This window comes from Hypanus sabinus, chromosome 2 (assembly GCF_030144855.1).
Source record: "Hypanus sabinus isolate sHypSab1 chromosome 2, sHypSab1.hap1, whole genome shotgun sequence".
NCBI lineage: Eukaryota > Metazoa > Chordata > Chondrichthyes > Myliobatiformes > Dasyatidae > Hypanus > Hypanus sabinus.
Genome location: NC_082707.1, coordinates 183,142,573 through 183,169,453, shown reverse-complemented (window position 1 = coordinate 183,169,453; position 26,881 = coordinate 183,142,573). Strand labels below are relative to the sequence as shown.

The following is a 26,881-nucleotide window of genomic DNA, read 5'->3' as shown; positions in this document are numbered from 1 at the left end:
AATGAGGAACTCTCCTCCCTCCCCCAACGAGGTTGGGTGAGATTAGAACTAGAGGACATACAGGCGAAATGTGAAATATCAAGGTGAACTTGAGGGGAGGGTGGTGGGAGGGAATGGTGCAACCGTGGAATGAGTGGAAGTGGTGGATGCGGATTCAAATGCAACATCTAAGGGAAGTTTGAATAGATATGCAGATTAGAGGGGTATGGAGGGCTATGGTCTGGTTGCAGGTAGATAGGAGTGGGCAACAAAACAGTTTGGCACAGACTAGATGGGCCAAAGGGCCTGTTTATGTGCTCTACTAGTCTATAAAATTCAAAACTCCCAGCTGGTGCAAGGGAGAGCTATTATAAGTTCATTTGTACTGTAGTAGAGGGACACTGATTCAAACAGCATAAATAGCAAAAAAGTTCTATTGCTTTTTCAGTGTATATGATGAATAAATTTTGCTAATTGCTATTGATGCTGACTAAACTCTTCTCAGGCTTTAGCCAGGTACAGGTATTGATTGTAACTGGTGTTTCAATGACAAACTCTGCCTTCTTCTTCAGGGATGGTAGAGTTTGTCACAGAAATGTCAATTAAAATTGATACCTGTACCCAGCTGGAAGCCAGAGAAGATTTTAATCAGCATCAATAGCAATTAGTGGAATTTTCAAATGGTAGCATTTTACAAAGAATAAACAAATGCAGCAGTTAAAAAAAAACAAAACTATATAATTACACTCCTCTACACATGAAGAAGCTGAGGCAGAGGTGTAGTTTTGGTAGGAATTAAAAATACATGTGCATCAATGTAGCACTTGAGTACAGAAAGCATAAAACTGATCAAACTTCATTTGCATAGTCTCAAACTGACCAGCAGCATTGGTATCTGATGGAAATATCCCGGATAATCCAAGATAGGAATATAGTCCTCACTGCTAAAAGCTTTAAGGATAAAAAACAAGTTCTATTCGGTAAGTCAAAAAATAAGGGAAAGGATGGAGAGGGAATGTAATACAATAGACCTTTTGTGCGATGCCCCATAATTAATTATTTCAAACTGCTTGCATCATTTGGAAAACCTCCAATCAGTAAAGCATCATAGAATTATACACTCAGGAGCTTTATAGCAAGACTAAAAAAAACAAAAACATAGAGTTGTAACACTGAGTGCTTCACACAGTGAGAAGAAATGCATGAAAATTTCCCATATCTGACGTTTGTTAATTAGATGACACTTATTAACCACAAATAAAGCAAATTGTAGCTGCAAATTTACATCAATAAGACAGTAACCTAGAAGAATTGCTGCCATACCTATTGCAAAGCTGCACCTGCAAAGAACAAGCTCAAACCTATACTATATAAACAATAAAGCAATACAAAAGATTAATTAATAAATATTAGTTTCTTTGTAATATCATTTCCAAGTATAATAGGGAAAATGCATTCTTTTGTGACTTTTATTGCTCTGCGCATTTACTAATCCTCCATATGCACAATTCCAATCATACAAGTCATTCAATTTATAAAATGAGTGAGATAGCTCATCCCACTAGAATTCAGTGTATGCACTGATGACACAGTAGTTTTTGTGGATTATGATATTCAGTTTGCTATCCCGATAGCACTATTCAAGAAATAAGAGGATTTATGTAGAAAAACATGTACAAGCTTCAACTTCAGTTAACACAATTTTTAGCATTTAAAAAAAAACTGTTGCTTTCACATAAGACTGATTAAAACAATTTAGGTTTCTGTAGCAGTTTTCACATTCTTAGGACAAGCTGCTTCACAGTCAACTGGTTAAATATAGCCACTGTTATTGAGACAAACTGGAAATGAGATGAGAAGAAACTTCTTTACTTGGGGAGGTTATGAATATTGATATTCTCCATGCCAGGTGTTTTAGATGCTCAGTCCTCAAGGCTGCGATAGTTTTTTGGACATAAAAGAAAAATAAAGAATCAAAGAAAAGAAAAGCAAATTTGAAGCAGATGATTGGAACAAGTTTGAGCTTGCACATTGCCAGTCCTACTCCTTTTTTTTATATATAACTATTTGAGCTCAACAGTCTTAAAGTGATATGAATATACATTAATAATGCTAGTTTAAATTAAGCAATCATTTAGGTAGTCAATGGGTAGTGCACGGAGTGTAGCAATCAGTGTATTGCTTTACAGCACCAGTCTGGCCCCCCCACCCCCCAAAATCGGGTTTCAATTCCCACCTCTGCCTGTAAGCGGTCTGTACATTCTCCCTGTGAACATGCCAGTTTCCTCCCACATTCCAAAGTCTACAGTTAGGGTTAGCGAGTTGTGAGCAGCACTTGCGAGTTGCTCAGCACAATCCTTGCTGATTTGATTTGACACCATCAACATACTGCGCTACATGTTTCAATGTACACATGACAAATAAAGCTCATCTTAAAAAAAATCTTTTCCAAAGACTAAGTTTTCACTGTTTACACTGTTGCCTAGATGAATCTGAAATAACTTCCACAAAAATGCTTTGGAATAAATTCTCTCGTCCTTTGAACCATCTCACTACATTCACTTAAATACACCAGCAAAGCCATTTCTGCCTTACTGCAAAATATGGCAGCATCGTTAACAAGAAATTTGTGGAAGACAGTGAGATATCAACAGACCAGTCAAGAGATCAAAAATGGCAATTGAAATTTCATCCATAAACATGAGGCAATGCACTTGGGGAAAGAAAACAAACCAGGAGTACACACACTAAACGTTAGGATATTGATACAGAGGAATCTTAGATCATGTGTTCACAGATCCCTGAAGGTACCAGGACAGGAATATATGATGGTTAAGAAAGCACATGGATGCTTGTCTGTATTAGTCTGTAGTACAGAATACAAGAGCAGAGTTGGAATTGGAACAGAGTTATAATGTTTATATCTGGACTCTCACTACAGAAAGGAGGTGACAAATCTAGAAAAACTGTGGAGGAAATCCACAATGATACAACACTGACTAGGCCAGGGGTCAGCAACCTTTACCACTGAAAGAGCCACTTGGACCCGTTTCCCACAGAAAAGAAAACACTGGGAGCCGCAAAACCCGCTTGACATTTAAAATGAAATAACACTGCATACAACGTTTTGTTTTGCCTTTATGCTATGTATAAACAAACTATAATGTGTTGCATTTATGAAATTGATGAACTCCTGCAGAGAAAATGAAATTACATTTCTGCATGCAACAAAAACATTTTGAACTCCGAAAAAAAGACGTTGGGTTGAAGGTTACTTTTAAGTAAAATACTCAACGTCTATTTGAGTCCTTGTATTTATGAAAAACACCAAACTTAAATTTGCCGCCAGCAGCAAACCAAAAATAACGTCAGCCAGCTGTCAACCTGAAAAATAAAAGGACTATTTCACTGAACAATGAAAACATATGAATATACGTAAAATAATAGGCAATTAAAATATTTATCATACTTGTTCAGGTTGACTCACACCTGACAATGCAGTCGTATTTAGTAGGGATGGATCGATGCTTAGGGGAGTGACCGGGAAGGATAATGTGTTTTTTTCCTCTCTGAACTCACAGAAGCGTTTCCCAAACGATGTTTGCATTGCGATGATTGCAGAATGTAAATACTCCGAATTTATCATGTCGTGACCTTGTTTGAACTCTCTCAAATTGGGGAAGTGAGACAATGTGCCTTTCTGTAAATCTCTGGCAAGCAACGTCAACTTGCGCTCGAATGCCAAAACATCCTCCAACATGTGCAGGGCTGTACGTCCTTACCCCGTTGAAGAGCTGTGTTCAGCGTGTTCAGGTGCGCTGTCATGTCTACCATGAAGTGTAGCTTTTCCAGCCACTCTGGCTGTTCCAGCTCAGGAAAGTTGAGCCCTTTGCTGCCCAGGAAAGTTTTCACTTCTTCCAGACACGCGACAAAGCGTTTCAGCACCTTCCGTCTGGACAGCCACCGGACTTTGTTGTGCAGCAGGAGATCAGAATATGCAATTTCCAGCTCGTCCAGTAACAAACGGAATTGACGGTGATTTAAACTTTTTGCCATTATTTTATTGACAATCTGAATGACAACATCCATTATTTCTGTGCATTCCGGAGGAAATGTTTGAGCGCACAGTGCCTCTTGGTGCAAGATGCAGTGAAAAGTCAGCAGCTTTCTGTCCAGCGACTTCTGCAGTAAAGCCACAATTCCCTTGTGCGTTCCCGTCATATTCGGTGCCCCCATCAGTAGCTACTGACACCAGATGGGTGGTCTTTATTCCTTTGGCTCTTAAACAATTCAAGACAGCCTCACAGATGTCCTCCCTCCGTGTTTGGTCTTTTAGAGGTATCAACTCAATCAGTTCTTCCTGTGGCCCGGCAGAGTTTACATACCGGCAGAACAACGCTATTTGTTCAATATCACCTTTGTCTTTAGACTCGTCACAGGCAATCGAGTAGGCCACAGCTGAATTGATGTCTTTAATTTGCTGTCTTGTGATGTCTTCTGCCATTTTTATGGTTCTGTCTTTGACAGTCTTTGCAGAGAGGGGCATATCCCTGATTTTCTGCACAATTTCACTCTTGTTTTTAAAGTCCGTGAATAGATGTTCTGAAATCTTAATGAAAGATTCTTTTATATATTCACCATCTGTAAACTGCTTCCCGTGCCTGACTATTTCCTGAGCGGCAATATAACTGGCGTATGTCGTTGATTTTCCAGACTTCATCCATTTCTGGAAATGATTTTTGCTCAGATCAACCTTCCGCATCAGTTCCGAAACGGCTTTTTTTCTCTCATCTCCATCCGGATATTTTTGAGCAAAGGCTGCGTGTTTATTCTGGAAATGCCTTGCGACATTTGACTTTTTGTTGTTTGCTAGTTTCTCATTGCATGTTAAGCATACCGGTAAACCAGTCTCGTCAACAGTGAAAGCAAATGAATCTGTCCACGTATCATTAAACGTTCTGTTTTCTTCAGTCACTTTTCTTTTTTTAGAATTCTCCATAGTTGGCTTACCTTGGATCGAAAAATTAAAGAAATCGCGCACTGGCGGGTGTCAGGTATTGGCAGTGGTGACGTATATTAATAGCGATAAAAACACGTTGTAGCGGTGTGCTCACGCAGTCAGTAAACTGCAGTTGAATAACTTTATTCGAACTAAACAGCCTTGCTTTTAAGCCTCCCTCAACCCAACCCCCATGGACGCAGATGCTGCAAAAGACGCGTACTCACAAACCCCCGTAGGCTATCTCCCTTAGCCGGAATGCTGGCTAATTGTGAGGAAATGTGTCGCCACACTTAGATTGTACAAGATCACCATAATCTTCAAATTTAGAATTACATTTCAAAAGCTAACAAACTAACATAAAATACATTTTAATTAAATACCGACCAATTATTTCCCAAAGCCACAGGGAGCCGCAGCACAGAGGTGAAAGAGCCACAAATGGCTCGGGAGCCGCAGGTTGCCGACCCCCGGACTAGGCTCTGGATGTTTTCCTTCCAACAGAACAGAGCAAGGGGAATTCTACCCGATGCCTGTACAATTCTGAGGGCAAGGACTGCAAGTCTCATTTCCCTTAATGATAAACTCAATAGAGAATTTAAAGATTTAGAGAAAAGGAATTTCCTCATCTTATCTCTGTCTCTACAAGGTGATGGAAATAGTTAAAAAGTAATCAAGGAACTTATAAGGCCACAGACTGAAAAACAGGATATGGGAATAATCTCAATTGCTCTATCTTTGCTCGGTTTGGACATAAAGGATCAAAATGCATTTTTCTGTCCTATGAACAGCTATATTATTTGTTACACCTTATGAACATTGTGATAACATTTTTAGGACATATTATCAATGTTAAACAAACCACAGATAGTCAAACAAATCAGTTATCTTATTCACATGAAATTTTGCAGATGCTGGAAATCCAGAGCAACACACACATAATGCTGGAGGAACACAGCATACATGGGGAGGAATAAACAGTCAACTTTTTGAGCTCAGACCCTTCATCAGGGCGGGAAAGGAAGGAAACAGAAGCTAGAAGAAGCTGGTAGGGGGACAGGTGGAAAAGGAGTACAAGTTGGCATTTAATAGGTGAGAACAGATGAGGGGAAAGGTGGGTGGGAGAGTGGGCTAAAGTGAGAACCTGGGAGGTGATAGGTGGAAAAGGTAAAGGGCTGAAGAAGGAATCTGATAGGAGAACAGAATGGATCATGGGAGAAAGGGATGGAAGTGCACCAAGGAAGATGACAGGCAGGACAGGGGAAGAGGGGAGCCAGAACGGGCAAAGAGGGAAAAAATTACCAGAAGTTAGACAAATCGATGTTCATGCCATCAGGTTAGAGGCTACCCAGACAGAATATGAGGTGCTGTGTGTGTTGTTCTTATTGTTCTGTTAGATGAAACCAGTGCAGTTCTCAGGAGGTGATTCAGCCAAGGTGAAGCAGCAGCTCAAAGTAGACAATGAGAGGAGTTAATTTCAAAATGATCAATAACCATGGTATAAAAATGACCAAGTGATGTTTTCAGTTTATTAATACTACAACACTCACTGAATAAATATGTAGTGTGCGCACTGGTCAGTGAACAAGTTTCGGACAATGGCTGGTATTCCACACACTGACACAGGGATTTTAGATCACAGCTGTCTTGAAGAAAGCAACTTAAAAAGCACGGTATGAAATGTTAAAGTAGACTTGGACTCTATAGATCAAATAAACGTACTGGTTTGGTATTTCTAGCACAAAGGATCAGAAGTAAACTTTATAAAATCAGGTGGTCCTTTACAGCTACAGTAAAGGGTACATTATCTAGCATAAAAGACAAAATCTTGGTAAATCCAAGATGGCGGTGCGACGCAGCTTGCAGCGGCCACTCCGGAGCTGATTATCTGTTTTTTGTGAAGCGGGGTGCCGTGTGCAATCATAATCGGATGAAAAACAGACGTGGGAGCACAGAGGAACATCTGGAAATCTCCAGGAAGACCTTCTTCGTTGCTGCTGCTGCTGTGAGGTCCGAGTCTCTGCTGGGAAGAACAGGCCCCCAGTCCTCGGAGTCGCGTTGCCGATGTCTGTTGGCAGGGGCTTCTTAATACGCTCGCAGAGGATGGTGCTCGGAGAAGCTGTGCCGGTGGGGATGGTTGGAGGCTCGGAGGTTCGACAGACTCGAGTCCGCTGCGGTCAGGTCGCTTTCGGTGTGTGCTGCGTCTGTGGGGCTGAGTCGGGTGGCACCATGGAAGTCCATAGCAGGGGTATTCCCTTCTGCTGCCTGCGTGGAATGACGAGTCTGTCGGGACCCTGAGGACTTGTGGAAACTGTGTGGTGGTTTCTTTTGAACTTATAGTCTTTTAACATCTTTGGACTATTTTTACCGTGCCCATGGTCTGTTTTTTTTTATCAATTATGCTATTGTTTGCACTGTTATAACTATATGCTGTAACTATGTGGTTTTGTGCAAGTCTTGTAGCTTTAATTTTTGGTCTTGTTTTGTCTGGTGGGTTTGGAGCTCCTTTCCGGGGAACGTGCTAAGATGGTTGCGCGATATTAATACGCAGCAGCCTCTCCGGACTCTGGATTGGGGATTGCCAAATGTTACGTGGATTTTCTGGTGTAGTCTGTTTTGTCATGTGCTTTTGTGATATCATTCTGTAGGAACGTTGTCTTATTTTTTAACTGCATTGCATTTGTGGTTTCTAAATGACAATAAACTGAATCTAAATCTGAAAATGTTGGAAACAACAAACAGATTTGGCTACGGCAAAATACTGATCATCTGGTAAATTCAGTAGAGCAACAGCAGATGGAACATCATCCTGGTAAGTGTGAAGTGATACATTTTGGGAGCTCAAGTCATGACATGCACAATGAATAATGGAACCCAATATAGTATTGACTATGCAACACACACAAAATGCTGGTGAAACACAGCAGGCCAGACAACATCTATAGGAAGAAGTAGTCAACGTTTCAGGCTGACCCTTCGTCAGGACTAACTGAAAAAAGAGATAGTAAGAGATTTGAAAAGGGGAGGGGAGCACCAGAGGGAGATGAAGAGCAGGCAAGGAGTGATTGTGAGAGGGACACAGAGAGAAAGAAGAGAGAAAAGAAAAAAGGGAAAAATCAATCAATCAATCAATCAATCAATAAATAAATAAATAAATAAATAAGGGATGGGGTAAGAAGGGGAGGGGGCATTAACGGAAGTTAGAATAATCAATGTTCATGCCATCAGGTTGGAGGCTACTTAAATGGAATGTAAGGTGTTGTTCCTCCAACCAGAGTGTGGCTTCATCTTGACAGTAGAGGAGGCCATGGATAGACCCATTCCCATTCTGATATGCCTATCCATGGCCTCCTCTACTAATAAGATGAAGCCACACTTGGGTTGGAGTAACACCACCTCATATTCCATCTAGCTAGTCTCCAACCCGATAGCATGAACATTGATTTCTCTAACTTCTGTTTTTGCCCCCTCCCCTTCTTACCCCATCCCTTATTTATCTATGTATTTATTTATTTATTTGGCCCTTTTTTTCCCTTTCCTCTTTTTTTCTCTCTCTGCCCCTCTCACACTCCTTGCCTGCTCTCCATCTCCCTCTGGTGCTCCCCCCTCCTTTTTCCCTAGGCCTCCCGTCCCATGATCCTGTCCCTTCTCCAGCTGAGTATCTCTTTTGCCAATCAACTTTCCAGCTCTTAGCATCATCCCTCCCCCTCCTGTCTTCTCCTATCATTTCGGATTTCCCCCTTCCCCTCTCAAATCTCTTACTATCTCTTCTTTCAGTTAGACCTGATGAAGGGTCTCAGCCCGAAACATCAACTGCTTCTTCCTATAGATGCTGCCTGGTCTGCTGCGTTCCTCCAGCATTTTGTGTGTGTTGTTTGAATTTCCAGCATCTGCCGATTTTCTTGTGTTATAGTATTGACTATGTTAAAAGCCAGTCAGTATTTTGGGTGGAGAAAAAGGGTTTATTTTGCTTTCCTCTCTGCTTTCTCAGGGATCACTCTCTCTGCGATTCCCTTGTCCATTCATCGCTCTCCACTAATCTCCCTCTTGGCACCTATCCCTGCAAACAGCCCAAATGCTACACCTGCCCATTCACCTCCTCCCTCACCTCCATTCAGGGCCCCAAACAGTCCTTCCAGGTGAGTCAACAATTCACCTGCAAATCTGCTGGGGTCATCTATTGTGTCCGGTGCTCCTGATGCAGCCTCCTCTACATTGGTGAGACACCTCAAACTGGCGGACTGCTTCGTTGAGCACCTCCACTCCATCCGGCAAAAGCGGAACTTCCCAGAGGCCAAAGCATTTTAATTCTGATTTCCAATCCTGTTCTGATGTCTGTTCATGGCCTCCTCTTATGCCAAGATGGAGGGTGCTCTCCCTCTGGTGCTCCCCCCCCCCCCCTTCATTCCACCAGGGTAGCCTCCAACCTGATGGCATGAATATTGTTTGCTCTTTCTGGTTTAAAAAAAAGTAGTTTTTTTCCCCTCAGCCTCCCCACTTCTTCTATTCCCCAATCTGGTCTTTTACCCCTTCTTGTCTGCCTATCGTTTCCCCCTGGGTCCCCTCTCCTCTCCAACCAGATTCCTTCTTCTCCAGCCCTTTACCTTTCCCATCCTTCTGGCTTCACTATCACCCTCTAGCTAATCTCTTTTCCCTCCCCACCCCTTTTTATTCTGGTGTCTTCCCCCTTCCCTTTTCAGTTCCAAAGAAGGGTCAGGCCAAAATGTTGACCGTTTACTCACTTCGATAGACGCTGTCTGACCTGAGTACAGGTGGCCCCCATTTTTCAAATGTTCGCTTTACGACAGCTTGCTGTTACGAAAGACCTACATTAGTACCTGTTTTCGCTAACCAAAGAGGATTTTTGCTTTTACGAAAAAAAAAGATGCCCCCTTTATACGTGTGTTTACCCCGAGAAAGACTACAATGACCATGAAGCCTTGTGAGGGCAGTTGTTTGCACATGCGTGTACGTGCTGATTTCTTTTCTCCAAATCGATTTTGACTCACTGTCTTCCTGAGTTTGATAAGTGAAACTACACCGTACATACAATATTTCTACTTTATATAGGATGTATATTTATCATATCATTCCTGCTTTTACTATATGCTCGAGTTATTTTAGGTTTTTTGTGTTATTTGGTATGATTTGGTAGGTTATTTTTTGGGTCTGGGAACGCTAAAAATTTTTCCCATACAAATTAATGGTAATTGCTTCTTCACTTTATGACATTTTGGCTTACGAACGGTTTCATAGGAACGCTCTACCTTTCGATCGCGGGGGAAACCTGTACCTCCAATTTTGTGTGTTGTTTTGTTTTGCTATTGTTTTGTTCCATGGTGTTGTTGTGTTGTGGTTTGTTTATTCATTTAAGATACTGCACAGTAACTGGCCCTTCCAGACCAACAAGCCCACACCAGCCTATTACATCCTCCTTGATGATGTTGTAGATACTTGTATAGTCACCTGAACATGTGGCAACAGTTGCGGGCTGCTTCCAGCACATCCTGAGATTGTATTGGTTGTTAATACAAATGACACATTTTATTGTACAGTATGCTTCAAAGTTCAAAGTAAATTTATTATCAAAGTACATATATATCACCATACATAACCCTGAAATCCATTTTCTTGCAATCACAGTAAATACAAGAAACACAACACAATGAAAGATAACATCCAACAGGATGGACAATAGCTAATATGCAAAAAAACACTAAACTGTAAATACAAAAAGTTCAAGTTTAATTGTCATTCAAGCATACATGAATACCCATGAATATAGCCAAAGGAAACAGCATTACTGCAGGGCAACACTTCTGGACAAGAGAAAAAAAGACAATAATAATATTAAGCAATCGAGAACATGAGATGAAGAGTACTTGAAAGCAGGTCCAGTTCAGTGATGGGCGAGTGAAGTTATCCTCTTTGGTTCAAAAGCCCGATGGTTGAGGGGTAATAACTGTTTCTCAACCTGGTGGTGCAAGCACCTGAGGCCCCTGTACCTTCTTCTTGAATGTAGCAACAAGAGCATGGCCTGCATGGTTTTGGAGGGGGAAGGGATCCTTGATGATAGGATGCTGCTTTCCTGTGAGAGCACTCTATGTAGATGTGCTCAATGGTGGGAACAGTGTTATCTGTGATGGGCTGGGCCATATCCATTACTTTTTGCAGGCTTTTTCATACGACGGCATTTGTTGCTTCCATGCCAGGCTGTGATGCAACCAGTCAAAATACTCTCCACCACATATCTATAGAAGTTTGTTGAAGTTTTAGATGACATGCAGAATCTTTGCAAACTTCTAAGAAAATGCTTTCTTCGTAAAGGCATTTATGTGCCAGACCCAGGACATAAGTATAAAGCAAGCAGAGCAGGGGGCTAAGCACACAGCCTTGTGAAGCACCTGTGCTGAGGGAGATTGTGGAGAAGATGCAGTTGCCAATCCAAACTGACTGAGGCCTGCAAGTGAAGAAATTGAGGATCCAGTTGCACGAGGTATTGAGGCCTAGAACTTGAAGCTTATTGATTAGTTTTGAGGGGATGATAGTATTGAATGCTGTGCAGTATTCAACGAAGACCATGTGTTCTAAGCACCTTTGTTGTCCAGATGTTTCAGGATTGAGTGAAGAGCCAATGAAATGGCAACTGCTGTTGACCTGTTGTGACAGTCGGCAAACTGAAGTGGATCCAAGTCACTTCTCATGCAGGAGTTGAAATGTTTCTTCGCCAACCCCTCAAAGCACTTCATCACAATGGATGTAAGTGCTACTGGATGTGTATGTTTCAATGTACATGTGATAAATAAATTAATCTGAATTCTACTGAACAGAAGAATCTCTGCTCCTGAATGTGGCAGCACAGTAGACAAGGTGGTTAAAAAATGTATGTTCTCCTTCATTAACTGGGACACAGAATCTTAGAACAGAGAAGTCACATTTGCAATATTGTGCAGGTTGGTTACTCCAGTATGGAAAGGACGTAATTACTTTGGAGATAGCACAGACGTGATACATCTGGATGTTGGCCGGGATGAAATATCTCAATTATGAGAGGCTGAATTGACTATGATCAGCCTGAAACGGAGCAGCCAAAGGGGAAACCTCACATTCAAGTACAAAATAATGAGACATAGGCAGTATTCAACATTTTCCCCATTTCAGGAATATCTCTAAACCAGACAGCATCGATTTACAATATGGAGTAAAATGTTTAAACACACAAGGAAGAAAGTTTTACACCCACAGTTGAAGTTTCAAATGCACGGTCTGGTGGAACACTTAGGAAGCACCTGAACAAGCAGTTAAATCTCCAAGACATAGAATGGTTTGTACCAAGGGCTTTTTAATGAGATTAGTGTAAATGAATGAAATGGTTTGCATGGACAGGGAGGGCTAAATGGCCCATTTCAGTGACTTTGACACTTGGTCGGACTGCATCCCTGGCAAGAAAAAGACTCAATTTTTTAAATGGATAGCCGTTCATCAGAACTGAACTGCTAATTCTCTTTCCCACAATCTATTGGAGGAACTCAGTGAGACAAGCAGCGTCTGTGGGAAGAAAGGAATCTCAAATGTTTCGGGTCAAAACCCTGCATAGGACCTGGTGCAGGGCTTTGATATTTAACATCGACAACTTTTTTCCTCCCACAGATGTTGCCTGACTGCTGAGCTCCTCTGGTCAATTGTTCGTTGCCCTACATACAGCATCCACAGTCTCTTGTCTCTCTCTCATCTCCAAATTTTTGCTGACCAGCTGAGTATTCCAACATTTTCCTTTTAATTCCATTTTCAGATTAATTCATCAAATGCATATTTGATGAATTAATTCATCAAACATATAGTGGAATGCATCATTTGCATTAACAACCAACACACACCTGGGGATGTGTAGGGGGCAGCCCATAAGTGTCACCATTATGGCACCAGCCTCCAAGTACTCCCGTTCCCTCTCATATTCCAAAGGCATATGGATTAATCGGGTCAAATATGTACAATTGGGCAACGTGGGCTTTTTGGGCTGGAATGGCCTGTTACAGTGTTGCATCTCTAATTTTTTTTTAACATATCATTGAATTTTTGTGTGTTTGTTTCTGTGTCATATTATATGAGAAGCCATTCAGTCCATTGGGTCCATTCTTACTTGCCATAGATGGAATCCCATCAATCCCATTTGCTGCTTTTTATTTCCTTTGTAATCCCACAATTTATTCTTGCCCACATGTCCATTTACCTACACCAAGACATAATTCACAGAAGATAAAACAGGCAAGCTTTGGGATGTAGGAGGAAAGGAAAGCACCTAGGGAAAATCTTTATGGCCAAGGGAGAATAATAAACACAGTAAGGATAGCATCTGAGGTCAGGATGAGTTCTTGAAGCTATAAAACAGCAGCAGTAAATTCTGTGTCACTCTGACACCCTAACTTGGTTAATATCTGAGTAAATGGGAAACAACTAACCAACAACCCACCTTGGACCAATATTTCTAGTGGATCTGGACCATCTCACCCTACTCAAACAGTAACAGAGTATCAATCACTATAAAAAGTGCTAAAAACAGGTGTTAGATGATGAAGGGTCTTAGCACAAATGTTGACTATTTTTACTGCTCTTGTGTTTGAATGATGTAGTAAGTAATAAAGTCAATTCAATATTCTCTATAGATGGTGACTTCCAGCATTTTGTGTGTGTTGCTCTAGGTTTACATGATTAGCTTTAAACACATATTTAGACAGAATATTCTCAAAACAATATCCCTTTTCTCTCTAAGTAAAATTCAACAAATACTGGCAAATAAAAATGTATCAAGAGGTTTTCAAATTTACATGTCATTCCTCTGAAATACAACCATCACCTTTGAATATAACTTTCAAAGTACATCAGAACTCATATCCCAGTTCACATCTAGCAACTTTGAGTGAATAATAAATAACCCTGCAGATTATCATTGACTGAATTATCCTTCATCCACTGATCTCAACCTGAGCACCACTATCGAATCTAATTAGCAACGTACAGCCGAGACAACAAAAACATATATAAATAAATCGATAAATAAGAAGAGGTTCTTAACAAGCAACTTCGTTCTAGTTTGGGATGAGCGAGGGCAGGATCTCAAAAGATGAACGTGGGTGAAAGTGGTGTGTATAACTACTGTAAAAATTGTCTGATGGGTACGACAGACTACCTGTAACACTGCCCAGTATTGCTGCACGGCCAAGGCCTTTGCCCCCAGCTTCATCAGGTCAATGATCCCCCGGGTTCTTACCGTCAGACTCGGCCCGTACCAACAGCGACATTCCCTTCAGGCGCTCCACATAGCTGGACGAGACGTGCCCGGTACCACGATCGTCCCACTGCCGATCCTCGTTGAGCGTGTACACCTTCACCCGCCGCCGGGTGTCCGCCATGGCCGCGGCGCAGCGCGGCAGGAGCAGGCGATCGGCCGCCGATCTCCCCGCTTCGAACAAACAATAAGAGTCACGACCCAGTGAAGATGGCAGAGGAAAATAAATCGCCTCAGACGGCGCTCATTCTCCCAAAGACTAGGCCCGAGACCAAGCCACGGGCCCCCGCTGACAGGGGGGCCGGACAAAGCGCTTCCCGCTGCCGGCCCGCCGCCTCCTCGTGTTAAACCCTCATCGCGCCACCACTTCTTCTTCTTCCAACAGTTCTATCCCGCTGCGGCGGCCGGGCTCCGGTATTTATTCGTTCCCCTTCGCGGCCGCGCGGACTCCACTTGGCCTTCGTCCCTCCCCCCGCCCGCCTGGCTCAGCCTGCAGCCGCCATCTTGCCGCCTCCCCGACTGGCAGCACGGGGTCTCCCGCGCGGGGCGGCGCGCGCAGCACGGGCCGCCTCCCGCCCAGAGCGAGCTCGCGCCGCGCCGCCGCGGCAACCGAGGCTGTCCGGAAGCGGGGCACAGGGCTGAACTGTCCGGAGCTGACCGACTGACCGGCCGGAGCCGGGCTTCAGGGGCCACGTTACCGATTGACCGTCTGGAGTCGGACTACAAGGCCCGGTTACCCAGTCATATCAGAAGCTGGACCACTGAGTGACCGGAGAGCCGGGCTACCGAATGACCTTCCGGAGCCGGTCCATTGAGCGACCAAACGAGCCAAGTTGCCGAGTAACCGTCCGAAGATGAATAACCGAATGACCACAGGTGCTGGGCTAACGAGTGATCACCTCGACAGGACCATAGAGTCACCCTCCGGAGATGGACCAGAAACCGCCTGGATCCGGTCTCATTGGTCTCGCAGTCTTGCTGTCTGATACAGGATGGAGTGACCAGTGAGGCCAGACCATTGAATAATTATTTGGATCGGATCACTGTGACCATCTTGAACTAGATAAAGAGACAACTGAATGACGACCATGAACGGACCGCCAAGAGTCTAATAGAATTACCACTGGGACTAGACCATTGAGACCTTTCAGATCTAAGTTAACGAGTGAGGTATGTCCAGGGAGCTTTTGGAATCAGTATGTAGATAAGCCAGCTAGGGAAGTGACATTGTTGGACCTTGTCTTAGGGAATCTAACTGGTCAGGTGGATTGAGTGGGGGTGAGGAAGCATTTTGAGATAGTGACCTAAGCTCCTTCTGCGTCAAAGCGGTTATGTAAAAAGATATTAATGTACCAGGAATAAATATCTCAAAATTTGAGGTGGAAGATTAATTTCAGATTAAAATAAGACAGGACCTGATAAAGGTAGACTTGGTGCTTCTATTTGAAGGTAAGTCTATGTATGTGCAGTGGGAAGAATTCAAAGGAGAAATAATAATTGTTTAGAGATAAGGGTAAAAAGTACAGTGAACACTGGATATGTGGGGAACATTAAGAGAAATGGTCATCAATGGAGTAAAAATTGTTGGGAGATGTAGTTATTATTTATTTGTTATTTAGGGATACAGTGTGGTAACAGGCCCTTTTAGCCCAATGAACCCGCTCTGCCTAATTACACCCATGTTACCTACTAAACTCTACATCTTTGGAAAGTGGGAGGAAACCAGAGCACCCAGAGGAAACCCTCATGGCCTCAGGGAGAATGTACAAACTCCTTACAGGCAGTGGCTGGAATTGAACTCTGCCACTGCACTACCATGATACTCTAAATTTAAAAAGAATCAGGTTTATTTTCACTGATGTATTGCATGAAATCTGTTTTGGGGCAGTAGCACAATGCAAAACTATAAATTACAAACTCGTATAAACAAGTAGAACCAAAAGAGAGGAAAATAGAGAGGTTGTGTTCATGAGTTTTTGGATCATTCAGAAATCTGATCCTAAAATGCGTGTGCCTTCAGGCCCCAGAAACTCGTCCTTGGTGGCATTAGTGAGAAGGGGGACATATCTTGGGTGGTGAGGCTACTTAGTGATGGAAGCTGCTGCCTGGAGGCATTGCCCTTTGCAGATGTCCTTGATGGTGGGGAGACAAGTGCCCATGATGGAGCTGGCTGACTCCACAACCCAATACAGCTTTTACTAATCTTGTGCATTGACGTCTGCATGCTAGGATGCATATTAGAAGAGCAAACAGCAATAATAAAATATTATTAGCGGACAGGTAAATCCAAGATAGAAGTATGTTGAGGTTAAAAGTGTAGGGCCCCTAAAATGGCAATATGCTTATTAAGTCAGAAGTTATAAGTGAGATCCTAAGTGAATACTTCTGTATAATATAAGAGTTTCAGCAACACACACAAAAGGCTGGAGGAACTCATAAGGTCAGACAGCATAAAGAGGAATAAATGGTTGACATTTCAGACCAAGATCCTTCACCAGAACTGGCCTATGAAGGGTGTCAGCCTGAAATGCCAACTGTTTATAGCTCTCCATTGATGCTGCCTGATCTGTTGACTTCTCAATAATATTCATGCGGGAGCCTGACTTCATCATTGGAGAACTCCGTGAAGAGGAAGGTGAAGAAGTGCAGAGTATTCCAAAGGCTGTACGTCTTTGGAATGTGGGAGGAAGCTGGAGCACCCGGAGGAAACCCATGCAGGCATGGTGAGACGATATAAACTCCTTGCAGACAGCAGCGGAATTGAACTTGGATTGCTGGCATTGTAATAGCATCACACTAACTGCAAAGCTAGCTTGCCACCATACATTAGCCATTGTAAATCCCTCCTAGTCTAGCTGAATGATAGAATCTGGGGGAAGGAGTTGAAAATGTAGGGAGAATTTTTAAAAAGTCAGTTTTGTGTAAATTGCTGATGGGTGGCCAGTGCGACGGTGGGTTGAAAGGCCTGAATCTGTGTTGTATCTCAATGATTTGTGGTACCAGACCTCTGAGTTACTGTTGAGAGCTGGATCATTGGGTGATTGGTTTGGAGACAGACCACAGTGTAATTATCTGAATCCGAGCCACTGAATGACTATCCAGAGCCAGGTCATGAGTGACTGTATAAATTAATGATTCTGTAACTACAGAAATACTAATCATTCTGTATCTGTCAGATGGGTTTCTGGATAGATATGTATGTATATAAGAATACAATAATATAGAATTTTTCATTACTTTATGTTTGAAATGTGTAATTCAATCTAAACAAAGGAAACTATAAACACACAAGGGTTGGGTTGGCTGTGGTTGATAGGGAAACCACATTAAAAGATGTACAATATTACAGAAGGAAGGGAGGGGGGACCCTCACCATCTGGGACATGCTTCTTGCCCTCTGCCTTCAAGTTTCTGGATGGTCAATAAACCCATTAACACTACCTCATAATTCATTTTTGCACAATTTATGTATTTTTGTGGCTTAGTAATTTTTGTCTTGCACTGTACTCCTGCTGCAAAGCAACACATTTCACAACATATAAACTTGATTCTGATTTAGTGGCTGATATTTAAAGAAATAATACAGTTTTCAACAACTAAGACCATAAGACCTACAGAATTAGGCCATTCAGCCCATTGAGTCTGCCATTCAGTCATGGCTGTTCTATTATAATTTTTTTATGGTGCAAAGATACAACAGAAACAGTGACCTATCAAACTTACTGATCTAGTTTATCACATTATCATCCAGATGATTGATGTAGATGACAAATAACAATGGACCCAGCACCAATCCCTGTGGCACACCACTGGTCAAAGGCCTCCAGCAACCATCTATTGTCACTTCGGAGAGGTAATCGTGAGTGAAGAGTAATCCTGAATCCATTTAGGACCTGTGCACTGAATTTTTCTCATTCAATGTTGTGTAAATTATTAGGTTTGTGGAAACTGGTTAAATCACTGCGCAGTTTCCACAAGATAAAGTATTAGTAACATTTACAAGAATAATATTGGAACGAAATTACAACTATCAAGCTATTTTTCCGTACAATGGTGAAGCATGAACAGTGACTAATTAGATGCCAAAGGGAGCTTAAATGTGCAAAGTAACACACACAGTTATTGGTTTTGTATGTTGCTTGTACTGAACATACGCCTTGACTATGCTGCAAATGGAACCAGGCGGAGGGGGGCGGGGGGGTGGAACCAGATGGGGATGAGATGACTGGCCAGTGGAACCAGGTTGGGTGAGAGATAAACAAGGAAGAAGAATACTAAGTGGACAAATAATCGTTTGTGGGAAAGAACACCAGAGCTGTGCATTACATGCAATTGGTAAATTCACTGTGTATACTATACACAGTGGGAGATTCTCAATTACAAGATTTTCATATAGAGGGTTATAGTTACATAAAACAAGCTGGCAAGAGGAGTGGTAATGGCTGGTATAATTACAGCATTAAAAACATTAGAATAGGTACTTGGATAGGAAAGAAGCAGAGGGATATGTGTCTAATATGGGCAAATGAAATTAGCGTGGGTAGGCACCTTGATCAGTGTGGTTGAGTTAGGCAAAAGGACCTGTTTCTGAGTTGTACAACTCTAGAAACCAAAAATGCAGGTAATACTTTGGGCATGGTCAATGTTGTATAAAAGACTTTTACAGTCAATACTCCTTGTAATGTGCTAATATTCCATTCACCTTCTAATTAATTAAACTATCAAAATGCGGATATTTTGTGTTCTATACAGCTGAGACCCCAGATCCCTTGATACTGCTGTATGTCATAGTCTTAATCATTTAAATAATACATTGCTGTCCTATTCTTCCTTCCAGAGTAGTCACTTTTTTTTGCATTATACTCTATCTGTCAACTATTTGGCAGTTTGTTTAACCTATAAGGAGGGCTCTTCATGTCTTTCACACACCTTGCTAAGCCACCTATCTTTGTTTCAGCAAATTTAGCTTTAGTACCCTTGCTCCCTTCATTCAAGTTACAACGCACATAATAAATAGTTGAGGCCCCATCACTAATGTCTGTGGCTCCACTGACTGCCAGTCTAAAAATTCTAACAATTTGTATTTGTTTAGCTAGCCAGTCCCTTATCTCTGCAAGTCCCAACTCCATGCACTGTAATCTCGTGCAATAACCATTCAAAGCACATTATCAATTGCCTTTTGGAATTAAGATGCATTGTATCCAACAATGATCTTATCTGTTACTTCTTCTTCAAAGAATTCTGGCAGAGTCATCAAAAGTGATTTCCTCTTCATAAAAGCATGTTGGCTATATATAAGTTTACTTAAAATTCCCTAAGTGTCCTAAATAGCCGATTCCTCCAACATTTTCCCAGTGACAGAAGCTGATAATTTTCTCTTCTCTGGCTCCCTCCTTTCTTGAATAATGGCATTGCTTTGTGATAGAGACTCCTGAGATAATTTTTTACATACCTGTAGCACTCTTACTGTCTGTTTTTATATTATTTATCACATAAGGTTCAAAAATGGATTCAACAGTGGCTAGATGGGAGATGCCAGAGAGTAGTGGTGGATAACTGTTTGTCAGGTTGGAGGCCAGTGACTAGTAGTGTGCCTCAGGGATCTGTACTGGGTCCAATGTTGTTTGTCATATCCATTAATGATCTGGATGATGGGGTGGTAAATTGGATTAGTAAGTATGCAGATGATACTAAGGTAGGTGGTGTTGTGGATAATGAAGTAGGTTTCAAAGTTTGCAGAGAGATTTAGGCCAGTTAGAAGAGTGGGCTGAGCACTGGCAGATGGAGTTTAATACTGATAAGTGTGAGGTGCTACATTTTGGTAGGAATAATCCAAATAGGACATACATGGTAAATGGTAGGGCATTGAAGAATGCAGTAGGACAGAGTGATCTAGGAATAATGGTGCATAGTTCCCTGAAGGTGGAACCTCATGTGGATAGAGTGGTGAAGAAAGCTTTTGGTATGTTGGCCTTTATAAATCAGAGCATTGAGTATTGGAGTTGTTAAAATTGTACAAGGCGTTGGTAAGGCTGAATTTGGAGTATTGTGTACAGTTCTGGTCACCGAATTATAGGAAATATGTCAACAAAATAGAGAGAGTACAGAGAAGATTTACTAGAATGTTACCTGGGTTTTAGCACCTAAGTTACAGGGAAAGATTGAACAAGTTAGGTCTTTATTCTTTGGAGCGTAGAAGGTTGAGGGGGGACTTGATAGAGGTATTTAAAATTATGAGGGGGGTAGATAGAGTTGATGTGGATAGGCTTTTTCCATTGAGAGTAGGGGAGATTCAAACAAGGGGACATGAGTTGAGATTTAGGGGGCAAAAGTTTTAAGGGTAACATGAGGGGGAATTTCTTTACTCAGAGAGTGGTAGCTGTGTGGAATAAGCTTCCAGTAGAAGTGGTAGAGGCAGGTTCAGTATTGTCATTTAAAGCAAAATTGGATAGGTATATGGACAGGAAAGGAATGGAGGGTTATGGGCTGAGTGCAGGTCAGTGGGATTAGGTGAGAGTAAGTGTTCGGCACGGACCAGAAGGGCCGAGATGGCCTGTTCCCATGATGAAATTGTTATGTGGTTATATTACTCTCATACCTTGTCCCCTCCCTCTTTTTGTTTTTTTTACTTGGGGGTCACTTGACCTTTAAGGGCTCTTCCCCAGGCAGAAATGGCTAATATGAGGGGATATAATTTTAAGTTGATTGGAGGAAAGTATATGTGTCTAAGAAGTGTCAGAAGTAAGGTTTTTAAACAGAGTGGTAGGTGTGAAGAATTCCCTTCCAGGGATGATGGTAGAGGCAAATACATTAGGGGCATTTAAGAAACTCTTGGATAGGCATATGGATGATAGAAAAATGGAGGGCATTGTAGGAAGGAAAGGTTAGATTGATCTTGGAGTTAGTTAGAAGGTCGGCACAACATTGTGGGCCTGTTCTGTGATGTATTGTTCTATGTTCTTTGATTTGCAGCTGTGTCAAAGGAGCACAGGGATCAACCCAGCCTGTGGAGAAAGCACAGAGAGCTCTGGGGGAGAAGCTCAGAAAGGTTTAATAGTCAAGACCATAAGACATAGGAACAGAATTAGGCCTTCAGCCCATCAAGTGTGCTCCACCATTCCATCGTGGCTGGTCCCAGATCCCACTCAACCCCATATACCTGCCTTCTCGCCATATCCTTTGATGCCCTGAAGATCAGGAAACATTAACTTCTGCCTTTAGTATTCACACAAGCTTGGCCACCAAACCCTTGGAAGCATGGTCTGTTTAAAACATAGTTATTACTGTATTATTGTTCATTTCTAACACCCGAAGCATACTTCATCAAATATCCAGACACATCGATAGCAATTTGCACTTAAATTCTATGTGTAATGTACCAAATATCCAAAGCACTTTACATTTGTATTATCAACCAAAATCAATATCAAGCTACAAATAAAGTGGTTTAATATGTTGCTAGATACTTGGTCCAAGAAGTTGTTGAGAGGAGTATAAATTTCTTTTTACATCATGAGAGATTATTGAGCCCATTTGGTTCAGGCTTGCTTCCAAGGGAGCCATCCCATCTGTCCTAATCACCTTCTTATTTTCCCAGTCGGACTGGAATTTATTCCCTCTTTTATTCTTACCTTGATCCTTTTCTCCATCTACCTGTACTTATCGGTATTTACAGGTGACTTCTCGATGGGACCTGGATCAAGTGGCTCAAAACTTCACTAAGTACCCACCGATGTTCTGTGTCAATAGTCTTTTTTCTGCAAAGTGTTGTTTCCTTAAGCTGCACCACAGCCTCAGGCGCTGATCAATTCAACTCGCCTTTGCTGCTCAAACACAAACCATCAACATCAGTCAGAACATATCAGAATCCAATTTAATATCACTGCCATATGTTGTGAAATTTGTTGTATTGTGCAGACAGTAAATTACAAGACACAATAATAAAATCAAAAACTATAAATTACAATTTTAAAAATATATAAAAATTAAATAAGGTCAAAAAAAAAGAATAAAGCATAGTGAGGTAAAGGACATGGGTTCATTGTCCATTCAGAAATCTGATGGTGGGAAAAAAGCTGATTCTAAGACGTTGATTGTGTAGCTTCAAACTCCTGTCCTTACTCCTTAATGGCAGTAATGAGAAGAAGGCATGTCCTGGGTGATACATCGCCTTCAGAAGATGACCTCGATGCTGGTGTCCATGATGGAGCTAATTAAGTTAGCAACATTTGCATCTTTTTCCAATCCTGTGCAGGGGCCCTTCCATACCAGAGTGATGCAACCAGTTAAAATGCTCTCCACAGAATCTCTAGAAATTTGCAAGAGTCTGGTAATATACAAAGTCTCCTCAAACTCCTCATGAAATATAGCAGCTATCATGTCTTCCTTGTAATTGCATTGATATGTTGGGCTCAGGATAGATTTTCAGAGATGTTGACACCCAGGAACTGAAACTGCTCAATCTTTCCACTACAGATCTCTCGATGAGGACTGGTGCATGGCCCCTCAACTTCCTCTTCCTGAAGTCTACAATTAATTCCTTGGTCTAACTGATACTGAATGCAAGGTTGTTGTTGATACATCACTCAACCAGCTGATCTATCTCACTCCTATACACCTCGTCACCATCTGAAATTCTGCCAACAATAGTTATATCTTCAGCAAATTTATAGATGTTCTTTGAATTGTGCTTAACCACACAGTTGTGGGTGTAGAGAGTAGAGCAGTGGGCTAAGCATGCATCCTTGAGGTGTGCCAGTATTGATTGTCAGTGCAGAGGAGATGTGATTTCTGATCCAGTGACTGATCTGATAAGTTAAGGAACCAGATGCAGAGGGAGCTACAGAGGCTCAGGTTTTAGAGCTTAGAAATAGTGTTGGGGGTATGATAGTGAGCTATAGTCAATAAACAGCAGCCTCACAGGAATTGCTATAGTCCTGGTGATCCAAGGCTGAGTGGAGAGACAGTGAGATTGCATCAGCTGTAGACCTGTTCTGGTGATAGGCAAATTGCAGTGGTCCCATGCCCTTGCTTAGACAGGAATTGATTCTGGCTATGACCAGCCTCTCAAAGCACTTAAGCACAGTAGATGTGAGTGCAAATGTGTGAAAGTCTTTAAAGCAGCTCGTCCTGCTCTTCTTGGGCACTGGTATAAATATCGCCCTTTTGAAGCAAGTGGGAGCTTAAGACTGCAACAGTGAGAGATTGAAGATGCCCTTGAACACTCCTGCCAGTTGGTTGGCACAGGTTTTCACTGCCCTACCATCAGGCCCTGATGCTTTCACCATGAAAAATGTTCTGACTTTGGCCTCCAAAAGATATGTAATGTTCATATCCTCCCTCAGAACACCATGTGGTGAAGTGAGAAGCTGGGAGAGGATAGGGGGATGAGGTGAAGGGCTAAAGATGCAGGAATCTGATAGGAGGAGGCAGTGGACCATAGGAAGAGGGGAACCAGAGTGAGGTGACAAGTAAGGAAAAGAGAAGGGGTAAGATGGGGAATGGGAAAAGAATGAAGGAGGAATTGAAGAGATATTACCAGAAGTTGGAGAAATTGAAGCCAGAGTGGGGAATAGAAGATAGATAGATAGATACTTTATTCATCCCCAAGGGGAAATTCAACATTTTTCTAGTGTCCCATACACTTATTGTAGCAAAACTAATTACATACAGTATTTAACTCAGTATAAATATGATATGCATCTAAAATCACCCTCCCAAAAAGTATTAATAAATAGCTTTTAAAAAGTTCTTAAATAGTTTACTAAAGTGCATTGAGTGGGAACTTAAGCTCAGTCCTAACCCCGGCACTTTAACATGTCTTGCCCCTGGTGGTTGAATTGTAGAGCCGAATGGCGTTGGGGAGTAATGATCTCTTCATCCTGTCTGAGGAGCATTGCATTGACAGCAACCTGCCGCTGAAGCTGCTTCTCTGTCTCTGGATGGTGCTGTGCAGAGGATGGAAGGTGGAGGGGAAAGGAAAAGAAAAATACCTGAAGGAGAAATTGATGTTCATGCACCAGGCTAGAAGCTACTCAAATGTTATATGAAGCATTGTCGTCCTCCCCAACCTGAGTTTGGATTCATTGTGGCACTAGAGGAGGCCATGGACAGACATGTCAAAATGGGAATGAGACGTTGAATAGAAATGGGTGGCCACCGGGAAATCTTGTGTTGAGTAGCAGACAGAGCGAAGGTGTTGGATGAAGCAGTCTGTGGCTGGTCTCTCCGATACAGAGGAGGCTTCACAGGGAGCACAGGACACAGAAGATGACCCCAACAGAATTGAAGGTGAAGTGTCACCTCACATGGAAGGATTGTTTGAGGCCCTGAACTGAGGTGAGGGAGGGTAGCCTCCAACCTGACGGCATGAATATGAACTTTTCAGATTTCTAGCAATTTTTCCACTGTCCCCCTTCTTTCTTTCCATTCCCCAATATGACTTACCTTTCTCCTCCTCTCCTCCCTTTAATGTCTCTCCATCTTCCCTTTCTAACATGGTCCACTGTGCTTTCCTATTAGATTCCTTCAGCTTTTACCTCTCCCACTCATTCATCCCCCTCACTCACCTGTTTGTATTCCTTCCCCTCCCCCCATCTTATTCTGGCTTCAGTCCCTTCCTTTCTAGTCCTAATGAAGAGTCTTGGTCCAAAACATTGACTGTTTATTTCCCTCCATAGATACTGCCTGACTTACTAAGTTCCTCTAGCACTATGTATGTGTTGCTCAGTGAGTCAGAAGGGAGATGGCAAACACTACCCAGTGAACCACACACTGAGTCAGCACGATAGCAGAATACCAGAAAGTGGAAATTAAATATAACTATCTAATTTGGGCTTCTCCCTTCATAACAGCCTCCTGGTCCCCTGGTACTGACTGTTTAACTTAGCCCTCATGATGATGAAACAATGCAGTGGAGAGCAAACTACCATGACTCTCAAGGCATGCTTTGCTAAATGATGCAAAGCTCTTCCAGAACTGTTCAGACAGTGGAATAGTTGGAGCAACATGCTAGTAGTGTACTGCATCATGCTTTGTGGAAGCAAGGCAATTGTCATGTACATTGCCCAGGAGTGTGTGAATTTGCAGTGGATTCGTGAACCACATCAATGAGTAAGTCTTATCTCCCAGGTTTATCATGGCAGCTCATGCAGGTAGTACCACATATATCATCAAAAATAAGAGATTTGGGATGAATGTCATTCTGAGTTTAAATGGTGTAAGCCTTAATAGGGATTTAGCTTTAATCAGGACAGTTCATAAATCAGAATTGTGGACTCAAACCAAGATACCAAGTGATAGAAATTAACTGCAACCCCCGCAGTAGCCGGCAAATCTCTTCCATTGACTTTACTGAAGATCTGAAATATATTCACTGATTCATCCTCATCTGTTCTGCTAGCATCAATTTCAAAAAGTTCTGACTGAATTTCAAGCTTTAAATCTCCTTTATAAATCCAATCTCGCTGAATTGACATTTATCATGCATGATGTCAGATGAACTAGCGGCCTTGGGGATGCGTTCTTCTGCTATTCCCAGCTACATCTTTCCTCCTCCTTCACTTCAATTTCTTCCGTGATAAGGCAGTAAACACTATATTGTTTCTTATCTCTGAGACTCCATATGTATTTTAACATTGACTACCATCACTGGGACTTATCCTAATGAAGGGTCTTTGCCTGAAACATCAGATGTTTATTCCTCTCCATCAATGCTGCCTGACTTGCTGAGTTCCTCCAGCATTTTGTGTATTACTCTTGAAATTCGAGCATCTGCAGAATCTCTTGTACTCATCATTGGGACATTGTTATTTTGCTGTGACTTTCTTATCAGAAAAGCATATACAAATTATAACAGGGTTCTATTCCTGTCATTGTTTGTAACCCAGATAGATCATGTGTAAGAAATGTGGATTCAAGCCAAGCTCCCAGGTTGGTAGTAGCTATCTGCAGGCCCAGAGTAGCTGGCAAATCCATTACAACACACATAAAATGCTGGAGGATATCTATCAGTTTCCCAAATACTTCATAACCTGGAGAGGGCTTGTTCTAGTAAATGAGGGAGAAAAGTTATGTGCTCCTTTCATTCACTGATCATCTTCTTGTGAAAGACAATGGCACTGAGTTAGAAAAATTGAGTCTGATCAGCACTAAAATACTGCTCCCATATCCAGGAAGCTCTTTGTTAGGTCTGACTTAAAATTGGTTTTCTCTTGCATTTGCTGTGATGGCCATTTTTTCTGTGAAGCACCTTGTGCTTTAATGATAATAAATAACAAGTGCAAAAACAAAAATAAAATACTGATTTGGGAAACATGAAATGAAATAAAGCAAGGAATTGCTGGAAATACTTGGGACAAACAGTATCTGTGTATAGAGAAACAGAGTTAACATTCCTAAACGAATGAAATTTCAATGCAAATTTAAGACCTTAAGATATAGGTCTTACTATAAGATATAGTAAGCCATTCAGACCATCGAGTCTGCTCCACCATTAAATCATAGGCTGATCCAATTTTTCCAATCATCCCCACTCCCCTGCCTTCTCCCCGTACCCTTTGATGCCCTGGCTAATTAAGAACCTATCTATCTCTCCCCTTAAATGCACCCAATGACTT

The 26,881-nt window shown here is 41.9% G+C and overlaps 1 protein-coding gene across 3 annotated transcripts in view; it reads right to left on the bottom strand.

The window, feature by feature from the left end:
• Window positions 1-14,761, bottom strand: part of smek1 (SMEK homolog 1, suppressor of mek1 (Dictyostelium)) — a 136,241-nt gene extending 121,480 nt beyond the window's left edge. Inside the window, exon 1 of one of the 3 annotated variants that reach the window (XM_059960964.1) lies at window positions 14,247-14,761. In XM_059960964.1, the coding sequence (XP_059816947.1) occupies window positions 14,247-14,388 (142 nt within the window). In that variant the 5' untranslated portion in view covers window positions 14,389-14,761. The remainder of the gene's footprint in view (window positions 1-14,246) is intronic. The other 2 variants (XM_059960960.1, XM_059960976.1) reach the window with 2 other exon arrangements.
• Between the last annotated feature and the right edge of the window lie 12,120 nt (window positions 14,762-26,881).